This window comes from Lagenorhynchus albirostris, chromosome 2 (assembly GCF_949774975.1).
Source record: "Lagenorhynchus albirostris chromosome 2, mLagAlb1.1, whole genome shotgun sequence".
NCBI classification, from domain to species: domain Eukaryota; kingdom Metazoa; phylum Chordata; class Mammalia; order Artiodactyla; family Delphinidae; genus Lagenorhynchus; species Lagenorhynchus albirostris.
Genome location: NC_083096.1, coordinates 75098293 through 75111613, shown reverse-complemented (window position 1 = coordinate 75111613; position 13321 = coordinate 75098293). Strand labels below are relative to the sequence as shown.

General features: G+C 38.3%; 1 protein-coding gene and 1 non-coding gene across 2 annotated transcripts in view; one reads left to right on the top strand and one right to left on the bottom strand.

Annotated features, from left to right (window-relative positions):
- NUP210L (nucleoporin 210 like) overlaps window positions 1-13321 on the bottom strand; it is a 77465-nt gene that overhangs the window by 32079 nt on the left and 32065 nt on the right. Inside the window, exons 13-15 of the mRNA XM_060137856.1 lie at window positions 9456-9677; window positions 8201-8374; window positions 2209-2401 (exon numbers count right to left, since the gene is read on the bottom strand). Of these exons, the coding sequence (XP_059993839.1) occupies window positions 2209-2401; window positions 8201-8374; window positions 9456-9677 (589 nt within the window). The remainder of the gene's footprint in view (window positions 1-2208; window positions 2402-8200; window positions 8375-9455; window positions 9678-13321) is intronic.
- On the top strand, window positions 5846-5952 carry LOC132516499 (U6 spliceosomal RNA). Its single transcript, XR_009539333.1, has one exon. It is a non-coding gene; the product is annotated as a U6 spliceosomal RNA (small nuclear RNA).

Genomic DNA, 13321 nt, shown 5'->3' with positions numbered 1-13321 from the left:
ATAAAACATATGCAAAGGAAAGAGGTATGACAAGCCTTTTCATGGTTAAGGATCTAAAATTGTTGAGTATGAGAAAAATGTAGAATACATGTGGGTGGTAATAAGAAGTGAAGCCAAAGAAGTAGGCAGGGGTCGGTATGTTAAGCTGCAACATATGAACTTTATCCAGAAAGACACAATGACAATGCGTGTCACTGCGGGCTTAGTTACCCTGCAGCATGTGGGATCTTAGTTCCCTGACCAGGGATTGAACCCACGTTCCCTGCATTGTAAGGCAGATTCTTTACCACTGGACCACCAGGGAAGTCCCCAGATTTGTATTTTAGAAAGATTGTTCTGGGGACTTCCGTGGTGGTCCAGTGGGCAATACTCTGTGCTCCCAATGCAGGGGGCCCGGGTTCGATCCCTGGTCAGGGAACTAGATCCTACATGCATGCCTCAACTAAGAGTTTGCATGCCACAACTAAGAGTCCACATGTTGCAACTAAAGATCCCACATGCCGCAACTAAGATCCGGAGCAGCCAAAATAAATAAATAAATAAATTTTTTTTAAAAAGAAAAGAAAGATCATTCTGGACAGTAGTATGGAGGGTGGATTAGAGGGTAGGAGAGACACATTGAGATCAGTTAGGAGGCTACTATGGTGATGTAGGATAGAGGTTATGAGGACATTAGTGATAAAGTTAGAGAGGAAGAGAGAAAACCTTTAGAAAATAAAATGGATGGTATTTGGTGATTGATTGTTACAGATATAAGGAGCATCTCTTTCTTCCCTACCACTTTTTACATTAACTGTATCATATTATTGGTATTCTGGTGTTATAGTATCATATACATATTAATATTATGTTATCATACTCTCTAGTTAAGCCCTTAAACTTGTCCTGAGTATAAACTCCCTGTGGGTAAGGGAAAGCTTAAATCTTATTTCTTTAATGTTTCTTATTGAATTGAATAGTTATCTAAATGGGAAAAGAATTTGAAAAAGAACAGACACATGTATATGTATAACTAAATCACTCTGCTGTACACCTGAAACTAACACATTATTAATCAACTATACTCCGATATAAAATAAAAAGTGAGAAGAGAAGAATAGTTACCAAATACTCATACCAGAAACCTAAAAGTTACCCTTTATGCCACTGTCTTCTTTACTTTTGGGATTGATTTGTGGTAGATTGTTATTTTTTATTTTTTTATTTTTTTATTTTTTGCGGTACGTGGGCCTCTCACTGTTGTGGCCTCTCCTGTTGCAGAGCAACAGGCTCCGGACGCACAGGCTCAGTGGCCACGGCTCACGGGCCCAGCCGCTCCACAGCACGTGGGATCTTCCCGGACCGGGGCACGAACCCGCGTCCCCTGCATCGGCAGGCGGACTCTCAACCACTGAGCCACCAGGGAAGCCCTAGATTGTTATATTAATGTCTTGTGGTGAATCATGCCTGGTGGTATCCATGCTCTTGAGTAGTCCTGGCCTACCTTGACTCTGGTTTTGGCCAGGTGACTTGCTTTGGAGAATAGGACCTCAGCAAATGTGATACAAGCAAAGGCTTGATGGGCTACTGCCCCTGAGGGCTTGTTGCCCTCTTAGAACCTCATCTTGCGCCTCTTGCCCCGTCTCTAAGTCAGTCTCACTTCACTTATTTAGTTCATTCTCTCTATTTCCTCTTTCTGCCATCTCTTCAGGTCTCAGAGTACATGCAACTTTCTTAGGGCAGTCTTCTCTGATCTAAACTAGGTTAGGTTCTCCTGTTATAAGCTCTTAATGAATCCCATATTTGCCCTTCAAAACACCTAACACAATGTAATGTTTAAAGTCCAGTTTCCCCAACTGGACTGTAAGTCTATGAGGGCAAAAGCTGTGAGTGTCTCATTTACCATTATATCTCCAAGTACCTAACAGAGGGCTTTACATGTAGTAGCCACTCAATAAACACAGCCTAACAAATGAATAATATTTCCAAAGTTTTAGGTAAATAATAGGTAACCAATACATTTTAAAATTAATTTTGTGTTCTTGTGAGAAACGTTGGACTCTAGGCCCTAGCTTTGCAAACAAGGGAATCTACCTTTATGTTTTCTAAAAAATACGAAGATCAAAGGTGAAAGGTGAGACAGGATAAATAGACTGTCACCCACAAGGAAATATTTAGTGCAGAACCATTTAGTAGATATATGAAAGGATTCATAAATATTTACAATACCATGTAGCCGGGTCTGCCCACTGCCATCATCCTTTGCTACCATCTCCATTGAATTGTAATTTTCAAAATGAGCTAGTGTTTCATTTGAGGATTTCCATTCTAGCATCAGTGAACTGAAATTATCAAACTTTCTCCTGTGTTGATCAAACACTACCAGTTCCAGGACTGTGTCTCTCAGGCTTGATACAGGAATCTGTATTAAAATAAAAAGTAAAAAAAGAAAAGAAACAATAGTTTAAGAGGTGGTAAGATATTCCTGAAGCCAGGGATCATGTTTTCTCCCAATATTTTTTCTTTGACAGTTTTCAAAGGTACAGATATGGTATAGTGAATACCATAAAAGAATGGTAGAGTGAATACCTATATATACTTCATCTCAATCCACCATTTGCTTTCTCTATCTCTCCCTCTACTTTCATACTCTCTGTGTCCGTATTTGTATGTGTGTGTGTCTTTTTTTTTTTCCAAATGATTTAGGTATCATGGCACTTTACCCCTAAATATTTCAGCATGCATTTCCTAAGAATGAGTAGCAAAAACTACATTATCACACATAAGAATATTAACATTAATTCAGTGTTACATACTGTATAGTCAATATTTCAATTTCCCCAAATGTCCCCCAGAACGTCTTTTATACCTGTTTTAAATTTTTGATCTAAATTTGATCTTGACAGACTTCCCTGGTGGCGCAGTGGTTAAGAATCCACCTGCCAATGCAGGGGACATGGGTTTGTGCCCTGGTCCGGGAAGATCCCACATGCCGTGGAGCAAGTAGCCCATGAGCCACAACTACTGAGCCTGTGCTCTAGAGCCCATGTCCACGACTACTGAGCCCGCATGCCACAACTACTGAAGTCTGCATGCCTAGAGCCCATGCTCCGCAACAAGAGAAGCCACCACAATGAGAAGCCTATGCACCACAATGAAGAGTAGCCCCTACTCGCTGCAAGTAGAGAAAGCCCGCGTGCAGCAACGAAGACCCAATGCAGCCATAAATAAATAAATAAATAAATAAAAGAAATTGGCTGGTCTTTGTCCCCAGTTCTTGAGAAGCAACCCTAAACCCTTGGAATTTCCTGAGTGATAGGAGTGTATCTGTTATTCATGATGGACTCCTTGGATCACAGTTGAGTTTATACTTATAAGGTGACTCAGGATGGGGGCTGGTCATGCTAGAAAAACCAGCCATGTGATTATAGTGATGGGACTTTGAGCCAGGTGATACCAACCTGACCTCCAGGGAGGGGAGGGGGGTTAGAAGTCAAGTTTAAACATGTGGTCAATGATTTAATAATCATGTTTATGTAATAAAACCCCTATAAAAGTTCTGGACACCAAAACTCTGAGGACCTAAATGAAGCCTAAATGAAATAGGAAAATTCAAAATATACAAGCAAGCAAAACTGACTCAATAAGAAATAAAAAATCTGACTAGATCTGTAACAAGTAAAGAGATTGAATAAGTAATTTAAAAAAACAACACAACATCCCACAACAAAAATCCTAGGCCCAGATAGCTTCACTGGTGAATTGTACCAAATGTTTAAAGAGTAATGAATACCAATTCTTCACAAACTCTTCAAACAAGTAGAAGGGAAGTTAATACTCCCCAACTCATTCTGTGAGGCCAGTATTACTCTGATACCAAACCAAAGATACCACAAGAAAGTAAAACTACAGATTAAAATCTCTTCTGAATATAGATGCAAAAATCCTCTACCAAATACTAGCAAGCTGAAGGAGTATATAAAAAGGTTTATACAGGATAAACAAGTGGAATTTATCCCAGGAATGCAGGGTTGGTTCAACACATGAAAATCAATCAATGTAACACACCATATTAATAGAATAAAAGGGAGAAAAACACACAATCATCTCAACAGATACAGAAAGAACATTGAACAAAACGTGAAACTCTTTGGTGATAAAAACATTCCACAGACTAAACTTCCTCAACCTATATAGGGCATCTATGAAAAATCCACATCCAATATCATACTTAATAGTTATAGATTGGAAGCTTTGCCCCTAAGATCAGGTATAAGATAAGATGTCTGTCCTTGCCACTTCTACTGAACATTGTGCTGGGGGTTCTAGCTAGGGAAACTAGTCAAGAAGACAAAAAGAAGGCATCCAGATTGGAAAGGGAGAAGTCTGACTGTCTCTATTTTCAGATGACATTATCTTGTGTATAGAAAACCCTAAGGAACCCACCAAAAAAACTATTAGATCTAATAAATGAGGTCAGCAGTGTTGTAAGATACAAGATTAACATGCAAAAATCAGCTGTATTTCTATACAAGAGCAACAATCTGAAAATGAAATAAATAATTATCTTTATGATAGCATCAAAAAGAATAAAATATTTAGGAATAAGTCTAACAAAAGGAGTGCAAGTGTCTACTTTAAACCAGGTGTTCCCAACCCCTGGGCCACGGACCAGTACCGGTCCGCGGCCTGTTTGGAACCGGACCACACAGCAGGAGGTGAGAGGCGGGCAAGGGAGCAAAACTTCATCTGCCGCTCCCCATCGCTCACGTTACCACCTGAACCATCGCTCACATTACTGCCTGAAACATCCCCCCACACACCCTCTCAACCCCATCTGTGGAAAAATTGTCTTCCACAAAACCAGTCCCTGGTGCCAAAAAGCTTGGGACCACTGCTCTAAACTACAAAAATTGTTGAATGAAATTAAAGAAACCCTAAATAAATGAATCAGAAGACAATATTGTTAAGATGGTAATGCTCTCCAAATGAATCTACAGATTCAATGAAATTCCTGTCAAAACCCCTGCTAGGGGCTTCCCTGGTGGCGCAGTGGTTGAGAGTCCGCCTGCCAATGCAGGGGACACGGGTTCGTGCCCCGGTCCAGGAAGATCCCACATGCCACGGAGCGGCTAGGCCCGTGAGCCATGGCCACTGAGCCTGCGCGTCCGGAGCCTGTGCTCCACAATGGGAGAGGCCACAGCATTAAAAGGCCCACGTACTGCAATAAAACCGAAAAAACAAACAAAAAAACCCTGCTAGTTTCTTTGCAGAAATTGACAAAGGAATCCTAAAATTCATATGCAAATGCAAGGGACTCAGAATAGCCAAAACAATATTGAAAAAGAAGAATAGAGTTGGAGGACACATACTTCCCAATTTCAAAACTTACCACAAAGCTACAGTAATCAAGATAGTATGGTACTGGCATAAGGACAGACGTATGGATTAATTGAAGAGATTTGTGAGCCCAGGAATAAATCCTCACATTTATGGTTAGTAGATTTTCAACAAGAGTGCCAAGATGATTCAAAGGAGAAGGAATAATCTTTTTAATAGATGGTGCTGGATCAACTGGATATCCACATGCAAAAGAATGAAGATGGACTCCAACTTCACACGATATACAAAAATAAACTCAAAATGGATTAGAGGCCTAAATGTAAGGACTAAAACTACAAAACTCTTAGAAGTCAAAAGCGTAAATACTCATGCCCTTGGATTAGACAATGGTTTCTTAGATATAACATCAAAAATACAAACAAAAACAACAACAGAAGTGATGAATTGGATATTGTTAAATAAAACCTTTTGTGCTTCAAAATACACCATCAAGAAAGTGAAAGTTTAAAAAAAGAAAGTGAAAGTACTCGCTTCAGCAGCACATATACTAAAATTGGAATGATACAGAGAAGATTAGCATAGCCCTTGCACAAGGCTGACCTGCAAATTCGTGAAGCATTCCATATTTTTAATAGACTGGTGGTTTTCAAGGGGGAGGGGGTGGGAGATGGATGGATTGGCAGTTTGGGATTAGCAGATGCAAACTGGTATATATAGAATGGATAAACAAGAAAGCCCTACTGTATAGTACAGGGAACGATATTCAATATCCTGTGATAAACCTTAATGGAAAAGAATATGAAAAAGAATGCATATGTATGTCCAATAAAAAATTTTAAAAAAAGAATGTATATATATGTATAACTGAGTCACTTTGCTGTACAGCAATAATTAACACAGCATTGTAAATCAAATATACTTCAATTAAAAATTGCAAAACAATCAAAAAAGAAAGTGAAAGACAATCCATAAGATGGAAGAAAAGTTTTGAAAATCACATATCTCAAAAAGACTTGTATTTAGGATACATGAAGAACTTGTATAACAATAATAAAAGATGAACAACCCATAAGATTGGAATAGACATTCTCCAAAGAAGATATACAACTGGCCAATAAGCACATGGAAAGGTGCACAATGTCATAAGTCATTGAGAAATGTAAATCAAAACCACTATAACATGCCACTTCTCACACATTAGAAAGGACATAATCAAAATGACAAACATTAACAAGTATTGGCAAATGTGGAGAAATTGGAATTCTCATACGTTGGTAACAAAAATGTAAAATGAGGTAGCCATTTTGGAAAACAGCTGGAAGTTCTTCAAACAGCTAAACATAGAGTTACCATATGACCCAGCACTTCCACTCCTAAATATATACTCAAGAGAGCTGAAAATATATTCACACAAAAATCTGTGCATGAATGTTCATTGTAGCATTATTCATAAGAGCCAAAAAATGGGAACCACCCATATATCTATCAACTGACAAATGGATGAACAAAATGTAGTATATCTATATAACAGAACTCAGCCTTAAAAAAATAATGCAGTAGTGATTCATTCTACAACCTGGATGAATCTTAAGAACATGCTAAATGCAAGAAGCAACATGTAAACACCATATATTGTATGATTCCATTTATATGAAGTGTCCAGAATAGGCAAATCTATAGAGAAAGAAAGTATATTAGTGGTTTTCAGGGACTTAGGGGAGGGGGAAGTGGGAAGTGACTGCTAATGGGTGTGGTGTTTCTTTTTGGGGAAATGAAGATGTTCTGAAGGTAGATGGTGGTGATGGTTGCACAACTCTGATTTGCACACTTTTTAAAATTGAAGTAGAGCTTAGTTAACAATATTACTTGTACACTTTTAAACAGGTGAATTTTATGGTATGTGAATTATACTCAAATACAAAAAAAGAAATAAATACTAAAGTATGGAGGATCATGTTTGTAACTTACTCTTAAATGGTTCCAGGAAAAAAGTTGTACTTTTCCTGGAAATTTAAATTATTTCAAATGAAAAAAAAGATATTGAATGACAATGCCATTATAGAGATAACTTCTATTCTGCTCCATCTAAGTGCTTTTTAAAAAAGTGAATAATTTATAAAGTTCAAATAATAGTATTTAATGTTGAATTTGGTTCTGAAAAAAAAATGAGTTCCTAAACTGCAACATCTCATAAGTTCTTTTATAATAAAAAGGCAGTATAGCAAGGAAGTTAATAATGTGTGCTTTGGAGTCAGATGGAAAATGCTACTTTCTAGCTTTATGACCTTGGGAAAATTACTCAACTTCTCGGATCCTCAGTTTCTTCATCTGTAAAATGGGAATAATTAATGGATTGTTCTATTCTGCAAAGGCTAAGAAATGACTTCTATTTTCCCATGCTTGTAATCACAGTTAACCTCATTTAGTGTATAGTCTGATGTTCTAGTTTCTAGGTTAGATAACTCATTTATTCCTCATTTCCTGTTGCCTACCTTCTAGCTATGCTATTGCTTATCATTATTCTTCATATGGGTTTGGAGTAGAGGTAAATCCTATAAGTTACTAATAATGCTAATAAAAGATTTAGTAGGGAAGGATACTAGCAAACCAATTTGGAAGTTATTTAGAGAGTTCTCAATTGCCTATTGTCATAGTTACAAGCTGACTATGTACCTAAATACAACAAGCAAAGTCACTAAGTGTCACTAAGTATAGCCAACTCTAACCTAATTGAATCACCACTTCTCAGACACTATCAGAGATTGGATAACAAATAAAAGAGTTTCCTTAACTTCAATAAGACAAAAGCTACATTTCAGACCATTTATCTTAAAGCAGGTTAGAGAAAATGTAAATTAGTTGGAGACACTGTACTCACCAGTTGTTTGTTATGCTGTGGCAGAGGACATGGCTGGGCACCAGCTGGCACCTTATATACTGGAGTTACTGATATGCTGGCAGGGTGGGCACATATGAAGCGTACCTGCACAACTTCTACAGCTGGACTAGGGTTCAGGACACCTGGATGATTTCCAATTTGGAATGTCAGAATCTTTAAGAAAACACAAGGGCAAGAGATAATTGTGGGTAGACACTTGATGTCAGTTGTGCCAATCTAAACGTGTTCGAATTATTCAAATTCCAGTATAGAGTCCCTTTGGACATTATAATCAGGCAAATCCCTTAAAGACACTATAGTTCTTAATTATCTGTGCTAAGAGAAACAAGGGTATCATAGAAACAAAGGGAACATTAAAAAAATCTAACTGACCAATTACTTCAGTCTTTTCCTCCACCAAATCTTTTGTTACCAGTTGGCAAAAAGTGGAAAAACTAATTTGTGTTTCAACTCATTTCTGGTGGAAATACTAATGAATAACAATGTGAAAACAAAAAGAAGCTAGAGAGCTTCAAAAGGGGGTAATTAGGATTGAAATCACTAATAGCTAGTCATATATACAATACAGTACACTAGAGATATTAAAATGAAGCTCAATTGATTATAGCACAGTTCTTATTAAGTTAAAATCATACATGGATTCCTTGGGGGCTGGTTAGCTGGGCTATGCCTCATAGTCATACTTTAAATTCTCAATCCTGGTCAAACTGAAAACCTTTGCTACTGGTTTTGGTAGAAGCAGGGTGCAGCTATGGATAAAGCCATCACTACCTCTAAAAATAATCAAAACTAATTAAACTGATAAAGGGCAATATACTAATTACTCTTATCAACACAGATCTAACTCATTCTTCAAAACTGATAACCATAGATGACACTTTAAATTTCCCTTCCTCACATTCTTTGGAGGTGGAAAACTATATATCCTCTAGTCTAGGCAACAGGAAATGAATTATAGTGATAAAATGATTGAAATAAGCCCCCTACTACAAAAAAATCTTGAACCATTTGGTTGGTGAACTGTTAGAATTCTCAGATGAGTAAACCAAAACCTTTGGTGTACATTTAAAGAATAGTAAGCTTTAAAAAAAAAAGATCTTTTAATCAATAATTAGAATTTTCCCATCTAGTACATAAACTAAATCCATTAGAATCTGAAAAGGAATGGCTAGAAGTACAAAAGATTTGGAGTATTATTGCTAAAAGAAATGTTAGAAAAAGATCATTTCCGTACTTGTTCCCCTAAATCCAGGCACAGGACCCGATAGATGTACTGATTCTGTTTTCTCTGAGCTGGCAGCCGGACTTGTGTTATTCTAATTTTCTCTGTCTTCTCCATGCTCAGCTCCAAAAAGAATCGTGAGGGCTCCAAGATCCATGGACGAGGGCCCCCTTCAAATATCATTTCCTTTACAGAGTGCCATGTCACCAGTGCCACTTCCACAGGGTTTAGAGCCTGATGACATTTAAAGAAATTAACCCCTGATTAGTTAGAGAATTCAACAGTTTTCTAAAGTGAAAAACTGGTTATATAACTATAATGTAAATGACATTAGACTTAATTCCCAAATTAGGAAACATATGTTATGCCTCTTACTTGGAATGCTTCTCAACCTCTGTACTAATTTAGATCCCACCTATCATTCAGCCTAACTCATGTGTCAAGAGAATCCATTAATTTATGTCTAATCATTCCAGACCACAACCACGTCTGCATCCTCTAAGCTCTTATAGTAATTATCTCTACCATTAATTTGTATACTTGTTTATCCCCTAATGCTATTTAAATATGTCACATATTCATATATATACATCTAATAATTCTTGTTACACTGTCTAGTTATGTAAACTTCTTAAGAGAAAAGAGTATCTTATACCCCAAATTTTTGAAAGAATCTCTCTTCCTCAGTGGGATTTAGTACAATGCTGTGCACATAAAAAGTATTGATAAATAAGTGCATAAACATTTTTCATTTTTCTTTTTTAAAAAATTGAAGTATAACTGGCATATAATATTACACTTGTCTCAGGTGTGTAACATAATGATTTGATATTTTTATACACTACAAAATGGTCACCACAATAAGTCTAGGTACCATCTGTCACCATATTACATAAGAATTTTAAATGGATATTTTACTAAAGTATCAAAGAACTCCTGCCCTAAAAATATGAAAATAATACATCTATACAGTTCATTTGTTTCTCAAAGAACTCTCACCTAAGAGGTAGTCAAGACAGGTATTATTCACTCCAGTAAACAGAGGAGTTGTATCCTACTTATAGATGAGGAAACTGGTTTTTGGGGAATGAAGTATTCTCAAAGTGTAGGGGTTTTTTTGTATGGTACACAGTGTCTACAACAGTGACTAAGTGACAAAATGAAGTATGGAGTTGAAGCAATCGTTCTGAAAATGTAAGCAAACCATGTTTTAATATTTCTTTCCTGAACTAGTCAATCACATTTAATATTGAATACTATTAACATTAAACATTCCTATGTCTAATGGCAGTATTCTCTTAAAAATGTATATATAATTCAATTTAACAAATATTCATTGATGGCCCACTGGTGATACAGTAATAGAAAGCCAAAATAAGGTCCTGCCTCACGGTGGAGCTAATAGTCTGGAAAAGACAGATTTGAAGTAGGTAAAAAGTATAATGAGTGTTACAAAAAAGCACAGTACAGAGTGCCAAACAAGCCTCAAATAGAAGAAATTAAACTAGTCAGAGGCTTCATGGAAGGCTTTCTGAGAAAGCAAAACTGGAGTTATTCCTTTTTCCTAGACGTATATAGTCCAAAATTAATCAGATCAACTGAATTGAAATGATGTATAAAAGGACAAATTGAGAACTATATACCATGTACCGAAACATAAGATTGATAGCAAAAGTAAAACATACATATATTTTTCAGCAGCTAAAGAAAAAGATACATGACCAAAGTACTAGGTAGAAAAAGAAAATCATCATCTTACTTCCTTTCCTTTAAGGATAGTTTTCATTCAGGGGAGATCTGATTTGTGGGACATTCAATAAATATAAAATTAGGGTAAGGATAATGATAAAACTAAGAAAAAACCTCATGAAATGACCAGGGGTTGCAGCCTAGCACTTTCACTTAATTAGGCAAGTAGGATGATTCATCCACTAAGAGAATGAGTGAAATATGCTCAAACCATATGTTTAATACTTAGGCTGCACAATGTACAATGAGGCCAACTTAAAATGCAAATATATATATATATATATATATATATTTTTTTTTTTTTTTGGTACGCAGGCCTCTCACTGCTGTGGCCTCTCGCGTTGCAGAGCACAGGCTCCGGACGCGCAGGCCCAACGTTCACGGCTCACAGGCCCAGCCGCTCCGTGGCGCGTGGGATCTTCCCGGACCGGGGCACAAACCCGTGTCCCCTGTATCGGCAGGTGGACTCTCAACCACTGCGCCACCAGGGAAGCCCAAAATGCAAATATTAATGAACAAGTTATCTTTTTAATATTAATAGCTTACCTTGCTTCTTTCATTGACAACTTTTTCCCTGTGGATGCCTCCTCATCCTAAGAGGCACTGAGTCAGTATTTGTCAATATGTATCAGCAGGAACTTGTAGACATCAATTTTTTTTGTTGTTTATTTTTAAAATTTTATTTTACTTTCTATTATTTTTGGCTGGGTTGGGTCTTCGTTGCTGCGTGCGGGCTTTTCTCTGGTTGCGGCGAGTGGGGGCTACTCTTCGTTGCGGTGCGCGGGCTTCTCATTGCGGTGGCTTCTCTTGTTGACGAGAACAGGCTCTAGGCGCGCGGGCTTCAGTAGTTGTGGCTCACAGGCTATAGAGCGCAGGCTCAACACTTGTGGCTCACAGGCTTAGTTGCTCTGCGGCATGTGGGATCTTCCCGGACCAGGGCTCAAACCCGTGTCCCCTGCATCAGCAGGTGGATTCTTAACCACTGTGCCACCAGCGAAGCCCCTAGACATCAATTTTAGCTCCTGAAGGACTCAAATATATAGAAAGTATGCCAGGCTCTATCTACTTTTTTTTTTTTTTTTTTTTTTGCGGTACGCGGGCCTCTCACTGTTGTGGCCTCTCCTGTTGCGGAGCACAGGCTCCGGACGCACAGGCTCAGCGGCCATGGCTCACAGGCCTAGCCGCTCCCCGGCATGTGGGATCTTCCCGGACCAGGGCACGAACCCGTGTCCCCTGCATCAGCAGGTGGACTCTCAACCACTGCGCCACCAGGGAACCCCTCTATCTACTTTTATCTTTTTATTTTTAAAATTATTTATTTACTTATTTAGGCTGCTCTTAGTTGCAGCACGCAGGATCTTCGTTGCGGCGTGCGGGATCTTCAGTTGCAGCATGTGGACTTCTTAGTTATGGCATGCATGTGGGGATCTAGTTCCCAGACCAGGGATTGAATCTGGGCCCCCTGCATTGGGAGCATGGAGTCCTACCCACTGGACCACCAGGGAAGTCCCTATCTACTTTTATTTTGAACTGCCACCTGTCGTAATATCCCAATTATAATGGACCAATCCTTGGGGGCCAAAATGATGACTGTTGTGCTGAAAATTTGTAAGTATAAAGGGTAAAAGATGATTGACTTCCCTCCCTAGGGTGGAAGGTTTTCTTTCAGAGTTCTTCAAAAGAGAGTATACTAATATTCTATATCTTCTTCCAGGTGGTGTTACAAAGATACGTACATATGTGAAAATTCAAACAGTCCCTTAAGAGACTTCCCTGGTGGTCCAGTGGCTAAGACTCCGCGTTCCCAATGCAGGGGGCCCGGGTTTGATCCCTGGTCAGGGAACTAGATTCCACATGCTGCAACTAAGAGTTCGCGTGCCGCAACTAAAGATCCTGCAACTAAGACCTGGTGCAGCCAAACAAACAAAAAAAATAGTACCTTAAGATTAGTGTACTTTACTATATGTTTTTTATATCTCAGTAAAAAAGAGAAAAAAAAGAGGAAAGAAAGCAAAATATCTAAAACTTGTTGGGACTTCCCTGGTGGTCCAGTGGTAAAGAATCTGCCTTCCAGGGGCTTCCCTGGTGGCACAGTGGCTAAGAATCCGCCTGCCAATGCAGGGGACACG